Source organism: Ylistrum balloti, unplaced genomic scaffold (genome assembly GCF_031769215.1).
Source record: "Ylistrum balloti isolate Yb309-2 unplaced genomic scaffold, AGI_CSIRO_Ybal_v1 Utg370598, whole genome shotgun sequence".
In the NCBI taxonomy this organism is placed as follows: domain Eukaryota; kingdom Metazoa; phylum Mollusca; class Bivalvia; order Pectinida; family Pectinidae; genus Ylistrum; species Ylistrum balloti.
Window position 1 is genome coordinate 70065 of NW_026782370.1, and position 26658 is coordinate 96722.

The 26658-nt window shown below is 37.8% G+C and overlaps 2 protein-coding genes across 2 annotated transcripts in view; both read right to left on the bottom strand.

Moving 5' to 3' along the window:
• Nucleotides 1-427: 427 nt before the first annotated feature.
• On the bottom strand, nucleotides 428-1540 carry LOC132556889 (zinc finger protein 271-like). The gene is made up of 3 exons (XM_060221344.1): nucleotides 1352-1540; nucleotides 1099-1314; nucleotides 428-841 (listed from the first exon to the last, which is right to left on the bottom strand). Exons 1-3 carry the CDS (start codon nucleotides 1538-1540, stop codon nucleotides 428-430), a joined length of 819 nt encoding a protein of 272 aa, XP_060077327.1.
• Nucleotides 1541-1560: 20 nt separating this feature from the next.
• The window catches only part of LOC132556890 (uncharacterized), a 29705-nt gene continuing 4607 nt past the window's right edge, over nucleotides 1561-26658 (bottom strand). Inside the window, exons 5-15 of the mRNA XM_060221345.1 lie at nucleotides 17479-17596; nucleotides 17271-17323; nucleotides 16603-16732; nucleotides 16163-16285; nucleotides 15424-15633; nucleotides 14466-14565; nucleotides 6549-6747; nucleotides 2926-3108; nucleotides 2520-2702; nucleotides 2080-2262; nucleotides 1561-1822 (exon numbers count right to left, since the gene is read on the bottom strand). Of these exons, the coding sequence (XP_060077328.1) occupies nucleotides 1561-1822; nucleotides 2080-2262; nucleotides 2520-2702; nucleotides 2926-3108; nucleotides 6549-6747; nucleotides 14466-14565; nucleotides 15424-15633; nucleotides 16163-16285; nucleotides 16603-16732; nucleotides 17271-17323; nucleotides 17479-17596 (1744 nt within the window). The remainder of the gene's footprint in view (nucleotides 1823-2079; nucleotides 2263-2519; nucleotides 2703-2925; nucleotides 3109-6548; nucleotides 6748-14465; nucleotides 14566-15423; nucleotides 15634-16162; nucleotides 16286-16602; nucleotides 16733-17270; nucleotides 17324-17478; nucleotides 17597-26658) is intronic.

The following is a 26658-nucleotide window of genomic DNA, read 5'->3' on the forward strand; positions in this document are numbered from 1 at the left end:
CTGGTAGTGCTGACTGGAAACCCCAGAATTGTGTGTACCAAAGGAAAATTCCATGATATTCTGGTAGTGCTGGCTGGAAACCCCAGAGTGGTGTGTACCAAAGGAAAATTCCATGATATTCTGGTAGTGCTGGCTGGAAACCCCAGAATTGTGTGTTCCAAGGATATTTCCATGATATTCTGGTAGTGCTGACTGGAAACCCCAGAATTGTGTGTTCCAAAGGATATTTCCATTATATTTTGGAAGTGCTGACTGGAAACAACAGAATGGTGTGTTCCAAAGGATATTTCCATTATATTTTGGAAGTGCAGCCTTGAAACCCTCGAATAGTGTGTTCCAAAGGATATTTAAAGGAAGTGCTCCAAGGAGATTCGCTAGTTCCCTACTTGGAAAATTACCTACGTCTTTATACGTTTCCCTCTCAGTGTCAATGGAAATCTTTGACATTTTCAGGAATTCTCCGAGCACACCATTGTCCTCCGTACGGACTTTCTCCGATTACACCAGTGTCCTCCGTACGGACTTTCTCCGAGCACACAAGTGTCCTCCGTACGGACTTTCTCCGAGCACACCATTGTCCTCCGTACGAACTTTCTCCGATTACACCAGTGTCCTCCGTACGGACTTTCTCCGAGCACACAAGTGTCCTCCGTACGGACTTTCTCCGAGCACACCATTGTCCTCCGTACGGACTTTCTCCGAGCACACCAGTGTCCTCCGTACGGACTTTCTCCGAGCACACCAGTGTCCTCCGTACGGACTTTCTCCGAGCACACCATTGTCCTCCGTACGGACTTTCTCCATAGAATTCATACCGAGTTGGGACCTGCCATTCACAATTCTAGTAGACCAGAGGATAATATCACATATTCATATACTTTGCTTGGTGAAATCTCGGGTCCTCCGTACGGACTTTCTCCGAGCACACCAGTGTCCTCCGTAAGGACTTTCTCCGAGCACACCAGTGTCCTCCGTACGGACTTTCTCCGAGCACACCATTGTCCTCCGTACGGACTTTCTCCATAGAATTCATACCGAGTTGGGACCTGCCATTCACAATTCTAGTAGACCAGAGGATAATATCACATATTCATATACTTTGCTTGGTGAAATCTCGGGTCCTCCGTACGGACTTTCTCCGAGCACACCAGTGTCCTCCGTAAGGACTTTCTCCGAGCACACCAGTGTCCTCCGTACGGAGTTTCTCCGAGCACACATTGTCCTCCGTACGGACTTTCTCCGAGCACACCATTGTCCTCCGTACGGACTTTCTCCATAGAATTCATACCGAGTTGGGACCTGCCATTCACAATTCTAGTAGACCAGAGGATAATATCACATATTCATATACTTTGCTTGGTGAAATCTCGGGTCCTCCGTACGGACTTTCTCCGAGCACACCAGTGTCCTCCGTAAGGACTTTCTCCGAGCACACCAGTGTCCTCCGTACGGACTTTCTCCGAGCACACCATTGTCCTCCGTACGGACTTTCTCCGAGCACACCATTGTCCTCCGTACGGACTTTCTCCATAGAATTCATACCGAGTTGGGACCTGCCATTCACAATTCTAGTAGACCAGAGGATAATATCACATATTCATATACTTTGCTTGGTGAAATCTCGGGTCCTCCGTACGGACTTTCTCCGAGCACACCAGTGTCCTCCGTAAGGACTTTCTCCGAGCACACCAGTGTCCTCCGTACGGACTTTCTCCGAGCACACCATTGTCCTCCGTACGGACTTTCTCCGAGCACACCATTGTCCTCCGTACGGACTTTCTCCATAGAATTCATACCGAGTTGGGACCTGCCATTCACAATTCTAGTAGACCAGAGGATAATATCACATATTCATATACTTTGCTTGGTGAAATCTCGGTTCCTCCGTACGGACTTTCTCCGAGCACACCATTGTCCTCCGTACGGACTTTCTCCGAGCACACCATTGTCCTCCGTACGGACTTTCTCCGAGCACACCATTGTCCTCCGTACGGACTTTCTCCATAGAATTCATACCGAGGTGGGACCTGCCATTCACAATTCTAGTAGACCAGAGGATAATATCACATATTCATATACTTTGCTTGGTGAAATCTCGGGTCCTCCGTACGGACTTTCTCCGAGCACACCAGTGTCCTCCGTAAGGACTTTCTCCGAGCACACCAGTGTCCTCCGTACGGACTTTCTCCGAGCACACCATTGTCCTCCGTACGGACTTTCTCCATAGAATTCATACCGAGTTGGGGCCTGCCATTCACAATTCTAGTAGACCAGAGGATAATATCACATATTCATATACTTTGCTTGGTGAAATCTCGGGTCCTCCGTACGGACTTTCTCCGAGCACACCAGTGTCCTCCGTACGGACTTTCTCCGAGCACACCAGTGTCCTCCGTACGGACTTTCTCCGAGCACACCATTGTCCTCCGTACGGACTTTCTCCATAGAATTCATACCGAGTTGGGACCTGCCATTCACAATTCTAGTAGACCAGAGGATAATATCACATATTCATATACTTTGCTTGGTGAAATCTCGGGTCCTCCGTACGGACTTTCTCCGAGCACACCAGTGTCCTCCGTAAGGACTTTCTCCGAGCACACCAGTGTCCTCCGTACGGACTTTCTCCGAGCACACCATTGTCCTCCGTACGGACTTTCTCCATAGAATTCATACCGAGTTGGGACCTGCCATTCACAATTCTAGTAGACCAGAGGATAATATCACATATTCATATACTTTGCTTGGTGAAATCTCGGGTCCTCCGTACGGACTTTCTCCGAGCACACCAGTGTCCTCCGTAAGGACTTTCTCCGAGCACACCATTGTCCTCCGTACGGACTTTCTCCATAGAATTCATACCGAGTTGGGACCTGCCATTCACAATTCTAGTAGACCAGAGGATAATATCACATATTCATATACTTTGCTTGGTGAAATCTCGGGTCCTCCGTACGGACTTTCTCCGAGCACACCAGTGTCCTCCGTAAGGACTTTCTCCGAGCACACCAGTGTCCTCCGTACGGACTTTCTCCGAGCACACCATTGTCCTCCGTACGGACTTTCTCCATAGAATTCATACCGAGTTGGAACCTGCCATTCACAATTCTAGTAGACCAGAGGATAATATCACATATTCATATACTTTGCTTGGTGAAATCTCGGGTTTCCAGTTCCAGTGTGGCTCCGTATTGAAACTTTTCTTAATGAAGGCTGTGCGGTATGTTGTCAGTGCCACGTGATCTCTTTCTAATGTCCGTTTAGAGCACTGAAGCTCAGTGAATTTACAGACACTTCGCGTGCCCGATATAAAACGTTTGTAACGCCGTGATTCGCGTTGTCTGAACTTTGAGTTTTCCTTTTATGTATTTGGTCTAATTTATTATAAATTGTATAATGTCTCCTTAAACAGGAAATAAAATTTGATGATGGAAGTTGTTTAATTACTACATGTACCCGTTAGTAAGAATTGGAAGCTACTTCCAACGAAACTGTAAATACAAAGTGGATTTCCCTCTAGATTTTTAATATAAAAATGTTGTTTAAAACTACAACATTTAAGTCGTAATCGTGCATGTAATATTTGAAGGGGTCTGCTTCCAGTGTTAACGTAATGATGGACTACTACCTTATATTTTTGTAAAAAAAAAAACCAAAAAAACAAATTTTGAGTCTACTGACAGACAGATTTTCACGAATGTCTTCAGGTAAAACATTCCATAATGGTATTGAGGTATTTTGAAATTAAAAATATTCATATTAATGAGTTCTGCAATTAATTAAAAGTAAATTATTATAGTTTCCTGTAAAAAGACTGTAATTATCGGATACTTTATCTAGGACTCAATTAGACAAGTACGCTGGTGTTTTCTTTTGATATCTTTAATAAAACTTTTATGATTTTCCATCGTTTAGATAATTTTTTTTTTCCAATCCACATCATTATAGAGTAAACTTATACTTGGCGATTCCGTGGCACCCAATAATCACAGCTTCAGTCTAAATGTTTTCTAAATTTTTACATAAGTAGTTTGGTAAATTATCCTAGATAATATCGTAATATTCTAGTAATCAACCTAATAAAAGGAAAATATATTGTTCGAGGAGAATTTCTATCAAGAGTATTTTTTAGACTTCCTAATACAGGTAGTCTTTGAACCCTGGGGTAATCGGCTAACAAAACTATTTATAGGGACTTCTTAGTTCTGTCATTTAAATAATTTTCACACCAATATAATAATTTACCAGAAATACCGACTACTTCTAATTTATGCATCAGGCCTCTGTGCCAAACACGATCGGACGATTTACTTATATCTCAAAATACTGCTATAATTTCCTTACCCGTACCTAAAGCCCTTCCGATATCGTTAATCCTCGATACTCCAAAAGATACGATCAATTCCGCTCTCTACAACCCTGGAACATGTCATGGCAAACTCGAAGGCAAATGCGAAGTGAGTTGACTGGTTACAGTAGAAAAAAAACTGACCAATCATTGGGTGCAGAGAGCGAAAGTGACAGTAACCCCTGGAGTATCGAGGATGTAGTGATCGTAGCCCCTGGAGCATCGAGGATGTAGTGATCGTAGCCCCTGGAGTATCGAGGATGTTGTCAGCGTAACCCCTTGAGTATCGAGGAGGTAGTGATCGTAACCCCTGGAGTATCGGGGATGTAGTGATCATAACCCCTGGAGTATCGAGGATGTAGTGATCATAACCCCTGTAGTACCGAGGATGTAGTGATCATAACCCCTGGAGTATCGAGGATGTAGTGATCATAACCCCTGTAGTACCGAGGATGTAGTGATCATAACCCCTGTAGTATCGAGGATGTAGTGATCATAACCCCATAACCCCTGGAGGAGTACCCCGAGGATGTAGTGATCATAACCCCTAGTAGTACCGAGGATGTAGTGATCGAGGATGTAGTGATAACCCCTGGAGTATCGAGGATGTAGTGATCATAACCGAGGATGTAGTGAGGAGTACCGAGGATGTAGTGATCATAACCCCTGTAGTACCGAGGATGTAGTGATCATAACCCCTGAAGTACCGAGGATGTAGTGATCATAACCCCTGTAGTACCGAGGATGTAGTGATCATAACCCCTGTAGTGAGTAACCCCCGAGGATGTAGTGATCATAACCCCTGTAGTACCGAGGATGTAGTGATCATAACCCCTGTAGATCATAACCCCTGTAGTACCGAGGATGTAGTGATCATAACCCCTGTAGTACCGAGGATGTAGTGATCATAACCCCTGTAGTACCGAGGATGTAGTGATCATAACCCCTGTAGTACCGAGGATGTAGTGATCGTAACCCCTGGAGTATCGAGGATGTAGTGATCATAACCCCAGGAGTATCGGGGATGTAGTGATCATAACCCCTGTAGTATCGAGGATGTAGTGATCATAACCCCTGGAGTATCGAGGAAGTAGTGATCATAACCCCTGTAGTACCGAGGATGTAGTGATCATAACCCCAGGAGTATCGAGGATGTAGTGATCATAACCCCTGTAGTACCGAGGATGTAGTGATCATAACCCCTGTAGTACCGAGGATGTAGTGATCATAACCCCTGTAGTACCGAGGATGTAGTGATCATAACCCCTGGAGTACCGAGGATGTAGTGATCATAACCCCTGTAGTACCGAGGATGTAGTGATCATAACCCCTGTAGTACCGAGGATGTAGTGATCATAACCCCTGTAGTACCGAGGATGTAGTGATCATAACCCCTGAAGTATCGAGGATGTAGTGATCATAACCCCTGTAGTACCGAGGATGTAGTGATCATAACCCCTGTAGTACCGAGGATGTAGTGATCGTAACCCCTGTAGTACCGAGGATGTAGTGATCATAACCCCTGTAGTACCGAGGATGTAGTGATCATAACCCCTGTAGTACCGAGGATGTAGTGATCATAACCCCTGTAGTACCGAGGATGTAGTGATCATAACCCCTGTAGTACCGAGGATGTAGTGAGAGGTAGTGATTATAATATTTGAATATGTACCATCACATGTCAGTATACCTGGAAATGAAAACGCTGATGATCAAGCTAAGAAAACTCTTCAGAAAACACGATAGAATGTAAACTGAAATTATCCAAAAAAGGCGTATAAACTACAATCAATTTACAGTAATAACTGGTGAGAAACATAAACATCTACATCAAATAAAACAACAAAAATTATAGAACAACCAAATATAAAACCAAAAATATTAGGACGTAATAAAGATAATATTGTCACCACAAGATTAAGACTGGGAATAACTAAACGAAATATATAGTGATGTCAGTACATTAACTAAAGATATGTCACCATATGTAATTCAGAAGAGACTATAGATAATGTTTTTCTATATTCTGTATTCGACCAGGAAAAAATCTTATTTTCTATTAAAAATGATAAAAATTCAATACACATCAATCAGCCAGGTTTTAACATAACATGAAAATGAAAGACTAGTGCATGGATCGACTACATAGATAGAGTATAAGTGGTCGAAGGGTGACAACTCCCATACACCAGAAACCTACACAACAGGTAGGATTCCCATGATACCCAGGGAGACCGTGCAGAGAGATTTACCACTGATTCTCTCATTCATTGGTGCATACTGACACTTCATGAGGTCTGCGGTGTCGCTCTCTGTGCCCCATCCCCAACATGCACATTTGTAATATACACATACTGGGAAGGCAGGTGTGTCCCCTGGGAGAATGCTCGCTGCTGAAACTGCACATATAAATAAAACAACACACACTAGCAAACAAGCGCTTTCACGTGTCTGTTAAACAAATAAGTAAAATAGACTGCACGTAAAGTATAGGCCGAGTACTACCAAATGACTGCATAATTAGATAATAACTAAACATACAAACCCAAAGAGTAAATACACCTCGTTATACAAATAAAACAGTATCCACTACTATGTTCAGTATAGATGAAATCATGGTAAGTACAATGGAAATTAACTGATCATTCAGTCGGATTCGAGAGATGTTACTTTTACTCGCACCTCGGGATAAAACAGAATGTATATAATAATATATAGGGTAGGATAGACCTTCTACTAAAATGTAACCAGTTAGAATTAACCCACAACTAGTTGTAAACACATAGCCTAAAACATAACCCAACCATAATATCCGTCTCGTGATTCTCACGCTTTAAAAGACTTAAACATGTCCTGGATAATCCTATCCTAACACTTCAACCTAACTTACATCTCATAAGTCTTCTAAATCAGCACATTCACACAAATCACATATATATCTATAAAAGAAAGTCGGAATAGTGAACAGTATGCAGCCGGAGTGGAATGGATCATCTGGAAGCGATGGACATCAGTTAAGTGGTCAAGTAACTTTGTCGGGTTGATTGGAAAGGTTTTCAAGACGGGACATCCAAAAATCCACGTGTTAGTTATAATTGCACATGCACCGACCTAGCCACTAATTACTATTCATAGTCCGGCGGATGGGACTTTAAACGGCGGCCCGTGTGAGAACTGTTCAATCGCACGCTAAAGATCCCTTTGTGACTTTGTGACTCGGAAAAAGAGCAGGCGTGACAACGCCGGCCAGGGGTTTAGGAATACTGTTAGGCTAGTTAGGCTATACAATTTTGAAAGGAATTTAAAGGATTTCAAAATTACCCTTACATAAACCAAATCTATGTAGGCCCCTAATCCTTCCTGTCAACTTCTGGACATATCACAGACTGCTAGAGTTAGGATAAGGCATTACTAGACACCGAAGCCGTCTTCTAAAACTAGATTACTCAAACACTTACCGCCACAGACGGATCAGCCATCTGATGGGATGCCGCCTCACGTCGCCAGAACACTGACGTTCGTCGGAGAGAAAATTACCAACATAGGTACAAGTCACAGGGATGGAAAACCTATCAATCAATCAACCAACAATCACCTAGGGAATCACCGATCTGCGAGCTTCACGTGTAATTATATAAAAAAGTGGAAAAAACGCGTCCGTTGTACGGCGTATGATTTATTTAGCAAAACATAATTTGGATTTCTATCTGGAAAATCAACAGCGCTTTTGATGTTAGCAGTTTCAATGGCTGGACCCGCTTGTTAGATAGAAGGGAAAATTGATGTTATTTATATGAATTTTATGAAGACGTTTGACAAGGTTTGCCATCTCATCCCGACTCATACATAAGCTATATAGGTATGAAATCGGCCGTAAAGCAACAGAATGGATAGAGAATTTCCTGAATAAAGACATCGAAATGTTTTGATAAACACGGATCACCATGACGGTTTCATGGCGTTAGCAATAGAATTCCCAAGGAAGTGTGCTGGAACCCTCATACTTTTTCTGTGTGTAAACTATTTAACAGAAAACACGTAACACCCCTGCCCTCCATGGCAGATGATATTGTACTGTACAACAACATTAGTAACAAAAATGATATGAAAACTCTACAATCAGATCTCGACCAAAGGCAAACATTTTCAGACGACTGTCTTCTAAACTTCCAACCAAATTAATACAAGGTACCTAATATAAAGTGATCAACCCCGGATGTCAGAAGGTATCATCGTCCCATGGACGAAATCGGCGGGAAACTGCACGAGAAAAAAAGTAAGTAAACAAGAGCTTGGTGAGAAGATCCTTCAGATAAACAGATTAATCCATACAGTGTATTTAAACACTGGTACAATTATACGTAAGACTTCAGTTGGAGTATGTGGCAGGTGCGTGGAACCCGTGCACGAGAGTACAATTACAAAATGGATGAACACCGATGCAACGCGGAGTTCAGATGAAACTCATTCTCATTCAGAGTAGTTGATATGTGAACTGACTTACCTAAACATATCGCTATTGCTCAAACGATTATCGAGCTGAAATTTCTTCTGAACATTTTTCAATCAAATTATAAACAATTTCATAAATTTACTATATAAACAGTTTCATAAACACTGTACTAGATGGACAAAGTCAGTCGGGTATGAGGAGTGATATTAAACATGTATCACTATAATTGTGTTAACTAATTTTTATCATTGGATACAAATATTGATTACGATTATTGACTCTGAACATTTCTTATCGATTGTGATTAATGGTCATGATTATTGTTTTTACTGACTTCTCTCTGTTGAAAAGCAAGCTAACGTTTGGTCAAATTCTTAAAACGACAATATAAAATGTGTACTTTTAGTTTCGTTAATGGAATGTGTTGTTCAGTAGCATCGGTACTTTGTTTTTGACTCGTTGTTAAAGGTATAAACTCTACGAGAACATGACTATATCGATTATAGACTATATTTCTCCGTTAGGCTGGGTTTGTTACAGAGTAAGCAATAGCTGTCTTAAAACAACTCTATACAAATTTATTATTAAAAAGGACTCTGTACATCAAACCAATAGTAATTTGAAGTGAGTGAAACCTAAGATGGAATGAAATGATTAAAACCTATAATGTTATAGATTCAACTAAAACTGGTGATGAACACGTTTGTAAAAGACACAAGTTTGACTGATATGTCAATGGAACCAGGATATAGACCAGTGATGTAAGAAAAATCTGCACGATAGACGAATTTAGTGACGATTGATGTTGGCATTGTACCCACTCGTCCTCTTCATCGACAGTTGACGTGGTATGCTTATCAGTAGCTGATGTTCTATCAGTCGGTATGTAAACCCCGTAACAAGTAGCTTTTGACGGGTTTTCTCCATATAGGGCATCAGTGACTGCGTTATGAGTGTAGGAAAAGCAATGTTGGGAACATGCAAACTTTTTGGCGCCGTGTACTGATCATCATTGTGTGTTACGCCACTCTTCCAATACAGAACAATGTAATATTGAAATGGATCGTGCAATGAATGTTACTGTTCTGATAACGTGGCCAGGTTGGATTATTTGTTTAAACTGGTATATACATGTTATGTTCCAGGAAACAGAAGTGTAACACAATGTCATTAAAGGGACATATTTATTCATGTGGAAGACATTTTTGAGATTCGTGATCTTATTCGGGAGATAGTTCGTTTGAAATACAAAGAAGTGCTAGACATGCTTTCATTAACAATCATGTAATGCTGAATGGAGATATAATCTTTAATTATCCCTTGTTTTTACTTAAAATGCAGCTTTCTGATTCGTCGATTTTTTCCTTTTCATTTTTGCTAGCCCTTCGGAAGGGTTCAAACACGGGACCTCTAAACATGTTTTTGGGTATGAGATCAACTTTCGTCGTGGTAGGATTCGTCATCGTCGAAATCCTTCGGCAGCAAAGGCTGTACAGATGGAGACATCGGTTATCGCTATGTTCCTCGGCGAGTCTATCAACGATTTGTTCCTAACGGAGACATCAGTTCTACATACATTCTTCAGTCTGTCACATCCTCTATCGAAATGTTTCTTTTATTATCGATGATTTTCTTTGACGGAGACAAAAATCATTGATATGTTTCTCGGGCAATGACTTTTGTCACCGAGATGTTCCTCAGACAGAGACATCAATGATCTATGTTCCTCAGACAGAGACATCGATTATCCATGTTCCTCAGACAGAGACACCAATCATCACTGTTCCCCACACAGAGACACCAATCATCACTGTTCCCCACACAGAGACACCAATCATCACTGTTCCCCACACAGAGACACCAATCATCACTGTTTCCCCTGGAGACACCAATCATCACTGTTCCCCACACAGAGACACCAATCATCACTGTTTCCCCTGGAGACACCAATCATCACTGTTTCCCCACACAGAGACACCAATCATCACTGTTCCCCACACAGAGACACCAATCATCACTGTTCCCCACACAGAGACACCAATCATCACTGTTTCCCCTGGAGACACCAATCATCACTGTTTCCCCACACAGAGACACCAATGATCACTGTTCCCCACACAGAGACACCAATCATCACGGTTCCCCTGGAGACATGCACCTATTGGTTCTTCACCTTTGACTTGATCAGGCTTTATCATATGTCTTTTCCATCAGGTCTTTTTTCGTTGAAAAATATTGAAATGAGTAAACCTACAATGTAAAATGAGTTATTCTATGTCACAATGTAAAAGGAGTTATTCTATGTCACAATGTAAAAGGAGTTATTCTATGTCACAATGTAAAATGAGTTATTCTATGTCACAATGTAAAATGAGTTATTCTATGTCACAATGTAAAATGTGTTATTCTATGTCACAATGTAAAATGAGTTATTGTATGTCACAATCTAAAATGAGTTATTCTATGTCACAATGTAAAATGTGTTATTCTATGTCACAATGTAAAATGAGTTATTGTATGTCACAATCTAAAATGAGTTATTCTATGTCACAATCTAAAATGAGTTATTCTATGTCACAATGTAAAATGAGTTATTCTATGTCACAATCTAAAATGAGTTATTCTATGTCACAATGTAAAATGAGTTATTCTATGTCACAATGTAAAATGTGTTATTCTATGTCACAATCTAAAATGAGTTATTCTATGTCACGATGTAAAATGAGTTATTCTATGTCACAATCTAAAATGAGTTATTCTATGTCACAATGTAAAATGTGTTATTCTATGTCACAATCTAAAATGAGTTATTCTATGTCACAATGTAAAATGTGTTATTCTATGTCACAATCTAAAATGAGTTATTCTATGTCACAATGTAAAATGTGTTATTCTATGTCACAATGTAAAATGAGTTATTGTATGTCACAATCTAAAATGAGTTATTCTATGTCACAATCTAAAATGAGTTATTCTATGTCACAATGTAAAATGAGTTATTCTATGTCACAATCTAAAATGAGTTATTCTATGTCACAATCTAAAATGAGTTATTCTATGTCACAATGTAAAATGTGTTATTCTATGTCACAATCTAAAATGAGTTATTCTATGTCACAATGTAAAATGTGTTATTCTATGTCACAATGTAAAATGAGTTATTGTATGTCACAATCTAAAATGAGTTATTCTATGTCACAATCTAAAATGAGTTATTCTATGTCACAATGTAAAATGAGTTATTCTATGTCACAATCTAAAATGAGTTATTCTATGTCACAATGTAAAATGTGTTATTCTATGTCACAATGTAAAATGTGTTATTCTATGTCACAATCTAAAATGAGTTATTCTATGTCACAATGTAAAATGTGTTATTCTATGTGACAATGTAAAATGAGTTATTCTATGTCACAATGTAAAAGGAGTTATTCTATGTCACAATGTAAAATGAGTTATTCTATGTCACAATCTAAAATGAGTTATTGTATGTCACAATGTAAAATGAGTTATTGTATGTCACAATCTAAAATGAGTTATTCTATGTCACAATCTAAAATGAGTTATTCTATGTCACGATGTAAAATGAGTTATTCTATGTCACAATGTAAAATGTGTTATTCTATGTCACGATGTAAAAGGAGTTATTCTATGTCACAATGTAAAATGAGTTATTCTATGTCACAATGTAAAAGGAGTTATTCTGTGTCACAATGTAAAATGAGTTATTCTATGTCACAATCTAAAATGAGTTATTCTATGTCACAATGTAAAATGAGTTATTCTATGTCACAATGTAAAATGTGTTATTCTATGTCACAATGTAAAATGAGTTATTCTGTGTCAGACATTGGTGATGATTATAAAATCATGATATATAGAACATTGATCACCAGCGGGTACTCTAAATAATAAAACTGAAACTAGGAAACATCAAATTAATCAAAGAAATTAATCACTAATGTCTTTATTGTGTCAATGTACGCGTGTATAGTCACACAGAACCCTTTTTCTTAATGAAACACAAGATACAAAATAATCTCCCATTTGAATTATGCATTAAATTTTTGGTTTTTCTTACATTCTATTATTCAATGACTGGCTTAAGTTTGTTTCAGTTCAACCTTTAATCAGTTGAAATATTGCTGACAAGGCTAATTCAGTATAGATAAATAATAAAACATAATTTAAAAATAGGCTGTTAATATACTGAAGGTAACGCACAATATCAACATTGTTTTTCTTTCATACACGAATCAAGACATTATTAACCAAATTGTAATATCATTGTAGTATTATGCTACAACTTTAATTATAGTTTGCTGCAAAAAGAAAAATATAGGGAAAACAAATATCATGCGTTGGAACAGTTATTAGACAACTATTATAGAGATATAACATACAAGTATGACTAAATTAATCTTAAGTTACTCTTTATATAGAGATAATGCAGGAGCCGCCATTTCCTTTCTAAGCTCTGTATGAATATGCTCAAGCATGCAATTATGATTAAATCAAATAAAACACACGTATAATGCTCAACAAAAACAAACCATACTATTACAATAATTCTGTTATTTAATATGCAGTACGAACGCGTGTTAATCCTTATCTACTTATTTACTTAATGCATCAAAAAAATCACAGGAAGGACTTGGGTATATATCCCGCGCGTGAAGTATGAAGATAAACACTAATAGGCAATATATCGTTCTAACTATAATGCATTCTTTGTCGCGATTCATATTCGCGATGTGATGCCATAACATATACATCAATGCTGGAATCTATACTTTCTTTGTATTGGTGTTATTAAAAGCACGTTACATCCAAATAATGATATGATGCAAATGTGAAGTTCATCATTTATGTACGGCAACATGATTGATGATTTATAACTATAAAACACATTCTGCGAATTTTACACGTGCGAAGACTTATAAACGCTGAAAACGCCACATATACCTCCTAAATCTGTCTGCGGCCCCACAAAATCCTCTAACCAAATTCAACAACAAAGTCAGATGTCTTAAGGCAACCCCCAGGCCAGCCTGTGTATGGCTTAACGAAAGCAGCACGTTGACGAGACGCTCTGCAGGATGTTGGAAAAGATTTGGTTACCACAGATTTCAATGCTGCTATCAGTATCTCATGCAAAAGAGCAACAAACAATATCGCCATGTGTTCAGCCGTCAACAGCGTTAGACGTCCAACCACTAGCTCCCGATGTGAGTAAAAGTAACAAATTGCAGAGAAGTTCAAGAATTGCGACTCTCCGGAGCGACAGGATTTAAAAGTCTTATATTCCTAAAAAGAACCAATCCCCAAGAACAGGGAAATACGTGGTCAAATAATCCCCACCTCTACCCCGGTGCACCAACCTCCATTCAATTTGTTTTATAAAAGTTTTGGTTTTTAAAACAATCAAAAAATGTTTCAATACACATATATGGGTGGCGTGTTTTGATCATGTTATGTTTTGGTGATATAAACGTGTAAATTTGGTCATACCGGTGTCATATCATATTTGTATCCCCCATCATAAAAGTATCCGGGTACTTATATGATAGGGGATACAAATATTATATGAAACCTGCATATCACTGGTTTTTAATGATACTGCTGTTTATTGTACTTATTTACAAAAACAAACATGAAACTTACTTGTGAATGAAAATGCTGCCACCATGAAAAATAGTCCATACCAGCCTAACGTGTTCTGTAGATTCGATGTAAGCACCACGCCTAGGGGGCTAGTGACGATCTGGAAGCACACACGTATAAATAAAACTAAAGCCTAACCCAGCGCATTATTTGTTAATGAGTACATATGTACCTGAAGCAAAGGTTCCCTTTCATCAAAGGCACATGCCTCTTACGTCTCATCGACCGAGTAATATTATCAAGGAAATGACAGACTCTTCTACATCAACCCCTTATCTTGATCTTTTCCTACAACGAAACCAACATGGATAGTTTTCTACTAAGCTGTGATTTCAATTTGCCTATTATGAATTTTCCATTTCTGGATAGCATTTTTCCTGCATCAATTACCAATGGTGTTTACATGTTGCAGCTGATTCTATATTCAAGGATCTGTTCCCATTGTCGTGCAAGAATGCAAACTCGTAAATCGGGGTTTCAAAAAATGCAGGTTGATGAAAATTATGTTAGGTTTTACGATCGTCATGGACAGATATCCTATTTCTTTGTGCGATAAGAAGATGGAACGTTTTCTTCTCGTTAGTTTGCCTGTTGGTTCCGTTGTTGTGTAACTTGATCTTATTTGAAATCGTGATATCACTAACTGGCATTGACACAGATTTACATGGCAGGTGTTGTAGAAGCTGAAGATGCTCACTCTTCAGAAACACTTGGTCTTATTCTCCTAATACGTTTTTAGGAGTTGCCGTGTAAATCTTCTTTATGTTTATATTTCGCCCTTGTGTTATTGAATCTGGATTTGGATTGAGTTGATTTGTCGGTATTGTCTTGTTTTTACATACGTCAGTTACAGAGTATAGGCATAAAGTTTAATATGTACACCATTCGTATCTAATGTGTTCAATTAATCCTAAATGAGATTTATTTAAAAAAATTTAATTGATTAACGTATACATACCGAAGCTGTGAAAACAAAGCCATAGTTGATAGCGTAGTATTTTTGTCCAAAACATTTCGCTGTAGCAGTCGGAAGAAGTGAGAAATTCCCAGAGAAGGAGAGGAACAGGATGCAAATATAAACTAGGAAAGCAGCGGGACCCAACCTTTCTGTCAGGGAGAATGTAAGCATACACACACAAAACACCCCACAGGACAGCATTGACGCTACCTACAATGTAATGTTATTGTACACAAAAATGATCACGTACAGGGTGATGTGGGTGATAGTACGAAGTAACAGAGGTCAGAGTCGCATATGGCAGTGTAGAAAGCAGCCCTCATGAAGTACACAAAGTATCGACCGTAGTTTGTCAACAGAGTGATGTCAGTATTATATATATTGAAGCCAACACAGAATATCCTGTAGGTTATCAGTAATATATTGTCAGTATTACAGAGAAATCTAAACAGGATGATCTGTAGCTTATAAATAATATGATGTCAGTATTACAGAGAAATCTAAACAGGATGATCTGTAGCTTATAAATAATATGATGTCAGTATTACAGAGAAATCTAAACAGGATGATCTGTAGCTTATAAATAATATGATGTCAGTATTACAGAGAAATCTAAACAGGATGATCTGTAGATTATAAATAATATGATGTCAGTATTACAATTATAGAATCATATTTTCACCATGACCGATTTAATGCTTTGTCTTTGGAATCGTAATTGTCGAATAAATGAACTTACCTTAAAACAAAACTTATCTGCAAGGTAGCCCCACAGAATCCGTCCTCCGCCATTACACACAGCTGCCAGAGAGCCAACGACAGCTAAAAACCGGTCATCTTTTATAAACGTTTGTCCATATGTCTGTAATACGGAATAATTTAAAAAGCGTTTAGGAAAGTTATATCTAATTTACAATGACTACTTTGAAGCTTCACACTAATTAGACTGTCTTAAGACATTGTATCCAATACCAAATAGCAATTCAACTGGCAAGAAATATAGTTCAGATTTATAAAAAATGTTCCACATATCGGAATTGTATTCCTCGTGTATCGTCCCTATAGAAATGTTAATTTTGTATCAAGAAAAAACATCGCTACATTGTTCATCATTTCAATATCACAAATGTAAGCAGTTGTTCCACATACAATTCTACTGTAAAAATTATCTACATATACCTTGTACAGAGATGATATGAACTGGATCCCTTGTCCATTGAACAGATAGAGGAACCACAGCATGTAGAAGGATTTCCTCTGGAGAACCTGTCCTGGAGTTGAGTCCGTATCTCTTACGTCAACGCTTGTTCTATTGTAACAAAAACATCATAGAACTTAAGACACTCATTCAGAAATAATCAGGATCTGTGCAGTGGTTTCAGTGTAAAAACGATGTTTCTGGATAGGAAACACCTTCGTTTAAGATAGTGGTGACATCGACATTGCATAAATAACAAGAAATGTACAATCTTGTCCTTGCTGAATGTAATTCACAATGTGTAAGTACTGTATTATCGATATAAATGTGGAAGAGCTCTCTTTAAGGAGGACATTATCATTGACGTAATTTTGAGAAAGTTCACTGGTGGAAGAATACGTTCTTTACTGAAAGTGATCTGATTTACTAGTAAAAGTATTTTATCACATTTTGTAATGTGATATAGTTCACTGGTAGAATTACTTTGTCAGTGACATAAATGTGATATAGTTCACTGGTAGAATTACTTTGTCAGTGACATAAATGTGATATAGTTCACTGGTAGAATTACTTTGTCAGTGACATAAATGTGATATAGTTCACTGGTAGAATTACTTTGTCAGTGACACCTATAAACTCGTAAACTTACGTCGATGCTACAAGCTGTGTTTCCTCCTCATTACGATTGATCTGCTCAGACATCTAAACAATTATATTAGACAAATATATAAATGAATTCTGTATAAAGGCACATGTTCGAAACAATGAGTAAACCATAGTATGCATTGTAATGGTGAAAGCACCAATGAATTGGTATGATACAAGGATATACAGGTTTAGATAACGACGGTACTCACATCAGCTGGTGGATCTTTCAAACAGATAACCCCAATAACTTGCATAGCTGCGTAACACCCTCCAAGCACCAAGAACATTGAGGGAACTTTGTCCAGTATGCTGTCTTGGTCAAAGTATCTGTAGAATAAGATAAAAGATGAAATGAAAAAGTCGAACCTTACAAGTAAGTTTGAGAGTGAAAAAAACCGTCAAAGTGAGATCTAGAAAACAGTAAAATGTAACAAATTCATAGCTTTTAAACTCTTCAGAGATAACAAATTCCTCGAGACATCGTATCTAATTTTAGATTCTGCTTTGCTTAAATAAAGTACATGTTATTATTGTTTGAAGGATTTCATCCGGGACGTTCTCTTGGATTCATCAAACTGTTGAAGAAAGCTGGTGATAAGTGCCAAATGACACCATATTTAGCTACACCTCTATTTCTCTTATAAGTAACACTCACTTTATCTATTCCAGTGTATGTTACCACTGTCTACAAGATACACAACCGAAACCACTTTATTGATACCATACATCTGTATAGAATATTCGTCTTACTGATCGTAGATCGTACGTACCATCAATATGTATGGTCATATTACACACTACCTATCTGTATACAATCTTCATATCGTCATATTATATTGAATTATTCATATCAAATATGTCATACACACCATACATCTGTATATAAAAGTTTTCTTAAACACTTTATACTCGCACTCCAGTTATGTAGATAATACAATATTCGCCATTATACATGATATTCAAACAAATGAATTGCATTATTCTATCATTATAAGTAGACAAGCAAACAAATCGCTATAATCGTGTGTATAAAACAGTGTACATGTTGTTTTTATCGAAGATGGCATTTAAAGAATCGAAATTAAGGTCAATACTATGAATTCAGCTAGTTTTATGAAAGAGAGAAATAGAGACAGATAATCTAAAACTGTTTTATTGTTTAATCAACGATATAAATATATACCTATAACATAAAGATACTTTCCTACAAACTGTGGAATTATTCGTGTGGATGGAATAGATATTCAAATCTACAAATCTACAAAGCTTTTTCTACCAGTTTATTCGCTCATTTTAAATATATTCAAGAGGAAACTTCGCTCCAAGAGGTGTCAAGACACCTAGTATTGTAAATGTAATGTTTAATGAGGTGTCAAGACACCTAGTATTGTAAATGTAATGTTTAATGAGGTGTTCAGAATCTAGTATTGTAAATATAATGTTTAATGAGGTGTCAAGATATCTAGTATTGTAAATGTAATGTTTAATGAGGTGTCAAGACAGCTAGTATTGTAAATGTAATGTTTAATGAGGTGTTCAGAATCTAGTATTGTAAATATAATGTTTAATGAGGTGTCAAGATATCTAGTATTGTAAATGTAATGTTTAATGAGGTGTTCAGATATCTAGTATTGTAAATATAATGTTTAATGAGGTGTCAAGACACCTAGTATTGTAAATGTAATGTTTAATGAGGTGTTCAGAATCTAGTATTGTAAATATCATGTTTAATGAGGTGTCAAGATATCTAGTATTGTAAATGTAATGTTTAATGAGGTGTTCAGAATCTAGTATTGTAAATGTAAAGTTTAATGAGGTGTTCAGAATCTAGTATTGTAAATGTAATGTTTAATGAGGTGTTCAGAATCTAGTATTGTAAATGAAAAGTTTAATGAGGTGTTCAGAATCTAGTATTGTAAATGTAAAGTTTAATGAGGTGTTCAGAATCTAGTATTGTACATGTAATGTTTAATGAGGTGTCAAGATATCTAGTATTGTAAATGTAATGTTTAATGAGGTGTTCAGAATCTAGTATTGTAAATGTAAAGTTTAATGAGGTGTTCAGGATCTAGTATTGTAAATGTAAAGTTTAATGAGGTGTTCAGAATCTAGTATTGTAAATGTAATGTTTAATGAGGTGTCAAGACATCTAGTATTGTAAATACAATGTTTAATGAGGTGTCAAGATATCTAGTATTGTAAATGTAATGTTTAATGAGGTGTTCAGATATCTAGTATTGTAAATATAATGTTTAATGAGGTGTCAAGACACCTAGTATTGTAAATGTAATGTTAATGAGGTGTTCAGAATCTAGTATTGTAAATATAATGTTTAATGAGGTGTCAAGATATCTAGTATTGTAAATGTAATGTTTAATGAGGTGTTCAGAATCTAGTATTGTAAATGTAATGTTTAATGAGGTGTTCAGAATCTAGTATTGTAAATGTAAAGTTTAATGAGGTGTTCAGGATCTAGTATTGTAAATGTAAAGTTTAATGAGGTGTTCAGAATCTAGTATTGTAAATGTAATGTTTAATGAGGTGTCAAGACATCTAGTATTGTAAATATAATGTTTAATGAGGTGTTCAGAATCTAGTATTGTAAATGTAATGTTTAATGAGGTGTTCAGAATCTAGTATTGTAAATGAAAAGTTTAATGAGGTGTTCAGAATCTAGTATTTTAAATGTGAAGTTTAATGAGGTGTTCAGAATCTAGTATTGTAAATGTAATGTTTAATGAGGTGTCAAGATATCTAGTATTGTAAATGTAATGTTTAATGAGGTGTCAAGACATCTAGTATTGTAAATATAATGTTTAATGAGGTGTTCAGAATCTAGTATTGTAAATGTAATGTTTAATGAGGTGTTCAGAATCTAGTATTGTAAATGAAAAGTTTAATGAGGTGTTCAGAATCTAGTATTGTAAATGTAAAGTTTAATGAGGTGTTCAGAATCTAGTATTGTAAATGAAAAGTTTAATGAGGTGTTCAGAATCTAGTATTGTAAATGTGAAGTTTAATGAGGTGTTCAGAATCTAGTATTGTAAATGTAATGTTTAATGAGGTGTTCAGACATCTAGTATTGTAAATGAAAAGTTTAATGAGGTGTTAAGAATCTAGTATTGTAAATGTAATGTTTAATGAGGTGTTCAGAATCTAGTATTGTAAAGGTAATGTTTAATGAGGTGTTCAGAATCTGGTATTGTAAATGTAATATTTAATGAGGTGTTCAGAATCTAGTATTGTAAATGAAAAGTTTAATGAGGTGTTCAGAATCTAGTATTGTAAATGTAATGTTTAATGAGGTGTTCAGAATCTAGTATTGTAAACGTAAAGTTTAATGAGGTGTTCAGACATCTAGTATTGTAAATATAATGTTTAATGAGGTGTTCAGACATCTCTAGTATTGTAAATGAAAAGTTTAATGAGGTGTTCAGAATCTAGTATTGTAAATGTAAAGTTTAATGAGGTGTTCAGAATCTAGTATTGTAAATGAAAAGTTTAATGAGGTGTTCAGAATCTAGTATTGTAAATGTAATGTTTAATGAGGTGTTCAGAATCTAGTATTGTAAATGTAATGTTTAATGAGGTGTTCAGACATCTAGTATTGTAAATGAAAAGTTTAATGAGGTGTTAAGAATCTAGTATTGTAAATGTAATGTTTAATGAGGTGTTCAGAATCTAGTATTGTAAAGGTAATGTTTAATGAGGTGTTCAGAATCTGGTATTGTAAATGTAATGTTTAATGAGGTGTTCAGAATCTAGTATTGTAAATGAAAAGTTTAATGAGGTGTTCAGAATCTAGTATTGTAAATGTAATGTTTAATGAGGTGTTCAGAATCTAGTATTGTAAATGTAATGTTTAATGAGGTGTTCAGACATCTAGTATTGTAAATGTAATGTTTAATGAGGTGTTCAGAATCTAGTATCGTAAATGTAATGTTTAATGAGGTGTTCAGAATCTAGTATTGTAAATGTAATGTTTAATGAGGTGTTCAGACATCTAGTATCGTAAATGTAATGTTTAATGAGGTGTTCAGACATCTAGTATTGTAAATGTAATGTTTAATGAGGTGTTCAGACATCTAGTATTGTAAATGTAATATAACGTAATGCACACATTCCGTGACATTACAGACTGTTAAGGATTGTCCGACTGCTCGGTGGCAGGAAGAAACCGATCACGAAGATGCTTCAAGTATTAGACGATCTTCACGAGGAGTGGGTAACTCGTGGTCGACCGCTGCTTGGAAGATCGGATGTTGGTGTGGTTGCATTAAAACGTATGACATACAAGTATATATATATATATACCGTCTTGTGGTTACATCCAAACCGTCTTGTAACCACGCATTGCGTTGCGCCGACTTTTAGTTTCAAAAGATGTGGCATTACGTTAATCAAAACAATTTAAAGCCAAATTATGATTTTTCAGTCGATAAATGCTTTGAGATTTCAATTGAAAAAAATCTTGAGTAAAGAGAGGGATTACGAAATTTTCTTTTTCTAATTTCACGACTGATTTCCCGAAAAATGTTGGCAACAAATCCACAGATTCCTACAAAGCACATCAGTAACTAATAAATATCTGTATAAACAACCAAACTTTGGTGTACGACAAGCTAACGTGATAATATTGTTTTATTTAGTGAGTATATATAGATGCTCGCAGGTAGGAGGAGGATGTGGTGTGTAACATACAACAATGGATATCGTCACACCTGTCCACGACAAGGTTTCTCCTGTTATAGCTTGCTTCCTGAATATTGTTACACTGGGGACCACTGCTATCAGCTAGATTGATATATATCTCACCCCGCGATAACATTCTAATATCATGTCCACCTGATTATGTTTGTTGTTGTTGTGATTATAGTTGACCTATATTACAGATCCATTATGTATATAGTTCACGTCGATGGTCATCTCCTGTTGAAAATCATGTCAAGAGAAGATATATACAACAGACTACTGGTCATCATGTGCCGTAACACGTGACATATTGTTCATCAGTTATATCAAAAAAACTATAAACTATAAGCTGTATTTATTTAAGAACAATTGTGAAACAAGTTATGTCAACTTATACTAATCACTCTAGTTAGCCCGGATGTAAGCGCGCGAGGGGTCTTATTGTGGGAGGAAACCGGAGTACCCGGGGAAAGCCCACGTGGTCGGGCAGGTGATCCTTAAATTTTTACGTCCGTTCCAGGAGTCGCGCCCCGGACGGCTAGGTGAAAGGCGAATGCGTTACCACTGCGCCATCCGAACACCCATCAGTTTAAACAGGATTAAACATGAATAAAGTATAGCGATTTTTAGTTTCATCGTTCATCCATTTAATGGTGTAAAATGGGAAACTTCGGGAACAACAGGCTAATTATGTAAAACATGTGAGAACATTGGATTGTAACATGATTTGGTGTCCATAATCAATGAATTATGTTGACCTGTTACTTTTAGTGGTACATGTTTGTAGTTATTGGATCGGACGCGTCAGATAGACCGACCTCCTTGTCAGAAGGCTGTAACATTCGGTATCAAACTTCGACAAACTCGTGTTACCTGTGGGTGTTATATTCGGTATCAAACCCCGACATTCTCGTGTTATCTGTGGGTGTTATATTCGGTATCAAACACCGACATTCTCATGTTATCTGTGGGTGTTATATTCGGTATCAAACCCCGACATTCTGATGTTTCCTCTGGGTGTTATATTCGGTATCAAACCTCGACAAACTCGTGTTACCTGTGGGTGTTACATTCGGTATCAAACCCCGACATTCTCGTGTTATCTGTGGGTGTTACATTCGGTATCAAACACCGACATTCTCATGTTATCTGTGGGTGTTATATTCGGTATCAAACCTCGACAAACTCGTGTTACCTGTGGGTGTTATATTCGGTATCAAACCTCGACAAACTCGTGTTATCTGTGGGTGTTATATTCGGTATCAAACCTCAACAAACTCGTGTTACCTGTGGGTGTTACATTCGGTATCAAACTTCGACAAACTCGTGTTACCTGTGTGTGTTATATTCGGTATCAAACCTCGACATTCTCATGTTACCTGTGTGTGTTACATTCGGTATCAAACCTCGACATTCTCGTGTTACCTGTGGGTGTTACATTCGGTATCAAACCTCGACATTCTCGTGTTATCTGTGGGTGTTATATTCGGTATCAAACCCCGACATTCTCATGTTTCCTCTGGGTGTTATATTCGGTATCAAACCTCGACAAACTCGTGTTACCTGTGGGTGTTACATTCGGTATCAAACCCCGACATTCTCGTGTTATCTGTGGGTGTTATATTCGGTATCAAACACCGACATTCTCATGTTATCTGTGGGTGTTATATTCGGTATCAAACCTCGACAAACTCGTGTTACCTGTGGGTGTTATATTCGGTATCAAACCTCGACAAACTCGTGTTACCTGTGGGTGTTATATTCGGTATCAAACCTCGACAAACTCGTGTTACCTGTGGGTGTTATATTCGGTATCAAACCTCGACAAACTCGTGTTACCTGTGGGTGTTACATTCGGTATCAAACTTCGACAAACTCGTGTTACCTGTGTGTGTTATATTCGGTATCAAACCTCGACATTCTCATGTTACCTGTGTGTGTTACATTCGGTATCAAACCTCGACATTCTCGTGTTACCTGTGGGTGTTGCATTCGGTATCAAACCTCGACATTCTCGTGTTATCTGTGGGTGTTATATTCGGTATCAAACCCCGACATTCTCATGTTTCCTCTGGGTGTTATATTCGGTATCAAACCTCGACAAACTCGTGTTACCTGTGGGTGTTACATTCGGTATCAAACTTCGACAAACTCGTGTTACCTGTGTGTGTTATATTCGGTATCAAACCTCGACATTCTTATGTTACCTGTGTGTGTTACATTCGGTATCAAACCTCGACATTCTCGTGTTACCTGTGGGTGTTACATTCGGTATCAAACCTCGACAAACTCGTGTTACCTGTGGGTGTTACATTCGGTATCAAACCTCGACAAACTCGTGTTACCTGTGTGTGTTATATTCGGTATCAAACCTCGACATTCTCATTTTACCTGTGTGTGTTACATTCGGTATCAAACCTCGACAAACTCGTGTTACCTGTGGGTGTTACATTCGGTATCAAACCTCGACATTCTCATGTTACCTGTGTGTGTTACATTCGGTATCAAACTTCGACATACTCGTGTTACCTGTGGGTGTTACATTCGGTATCAAACCCCGACATTCTCGTGTTATCTGTGGGTGTTATATTCGGTATCAAACACCGATATTCTCATGTTATCTGTGGGTGTTATATTCGGTATCAAACCCCGACATTCTCATGTTTCCTCTGGGTGTTATATTCGGTATCAAACCTCGACAAACTCGTGTTACCTGTGGGTGTTACATTCGGTATCAAACCCCGACATTCTCGTGTTATCTGTGGGTGTTATATTCGGTATCAAACACCGACATTCTCATGTTATCTGTGGGTGTTATATTCGGTATCAAACCCCGACATTCTCATGTTTCCTCTGGGTGTTACATTCGGTATCAAACTTCGACAAACTCGTGTTACCTGTGTGTGTTATATTCGGTATCAAACCTCGACATTCTCATGTTACCTGTGTGTGTTACATTCGGTATCAAACCTCGACATTCTCGTGTTACCTGTGGGTGTTACATTCGGTATCAAACTTCGACAAACTCGTGTTACCTGTGAGTGTTACATTCGGTATCAAACCTCGACAAACTCGTGTTACCTGTGTGTGTTATATTCGGTATCAAACCTCGACATTCTCATGTTACCTGTGGGTGTTACATTCGGTATCAAACCTCGACAAACTCGTGTTACCTGTGTGTGTTACATTCGGTATCAAACCTCGACATTCTCATGTTACCTGTGTGTGTTACATTCGGTATCAAACTTCGACATACTCGTGTTACCTGTGGGTGTTACATTCGGTATCAAACCCCGACATTCTCGTGTTATCTGTGGGTGTTATATTCGGTATCAAACACCGACATTCTCATGTTATCTGTGGGTGTTATATTCGGTATCAAACCCCGACATTCTCATGTTTCCTCTGGGTGTTATATTCGGTATCAAACCTCGACAAACTCGTGTTACCTGTGGGTGTTACATTCGGTATCAAACCCCGACATTCTCGTGTTATCTGTGGGTGTTATATTCGGTATCAAACACCGACATTCTCATGTTATCTGTGGGTGTTATATTCGGTATCAAACCCCGACATTCTCATGTTTCCTCTGGGTGTTATATTCGGTATCAAACCTCGACAAACTCGTGTTATCTGTGGGTGTTATATTCGGTATCAAACCCCGACATTCTCATGTTTCCTCTGGGTGTTATATTCGGTATCAAACCTCGACAAACTCGTGTTATCTGTGGGTGTTATATTCGGTATCAAACCCCGACATTCTCATGTTTCCTCTGGGTGTTACATTCGGTATCAAACTTCGACAAACTCGTGTTACCTGTGTGTGTTATATTCGGTATCAAACCTCGACATTCTCATGTTACCTGTGTGTGTTACATTCGGTATCAAACCTCGACATTCTCGTGTTACCTGTGGGTGTTACATTCGGTATCAAACCTCGACAAACTCGTGTTACCTGTGGGTGTTACATTCGGTATCAAACCTCGACAAACTCGTGTTACCTGTGGGTGTTATATTCGGTATCAAACCTCGACATTCTCATGTTACCTGTGGGTGTTACATTCGGTATCAAACTTCGACATTCTCATGTTACCTGTGTGTGTTACATTCGGTATCAAACTTCGACATACTCGTGTTACCTGTGTGTGTTACATTCGGTATCAAACCCCGACATACACGTGTTACCTGTGGGTGTTACATTCGGTATCAAACCCCGACATTCTCATGTTACCTCTGGGTGTTACATTCGGTATCAAACCCCGACATTCTCGTGTTACCTGTGTGTGTTACATTCGGTATCAAACCTCGACATTCTCATGTTACCTGTGTGTGTTACATTCGGTATCAAACCTCGACATTCTCCTGTTACCTGTGGGTGTTATATTCGGTATTAAACCTCGACAAACTCGTGTTACCTGTGGGTGTTACATTCGGTATCAAACCCCGACATTCTCGTGTTACCTGTGGGTGTTACATTCGGTATCAAACCCCGACATTCTCGTGTTATCTGTGGGTGTTATATTCGGTATCAAACACCGACATTCTCATGTTATCTGTGGGTGTTATATTCGGTATCAAACCCCGACATTCTCATGTTTCCTCTGGGTGTTATATTCGGTATCAAACCTCGACAAACTCGTGTTACCTGTGGGTGTTACATTCGGTATCAAACCCCGACATTCTCGTGTTATCTGTGG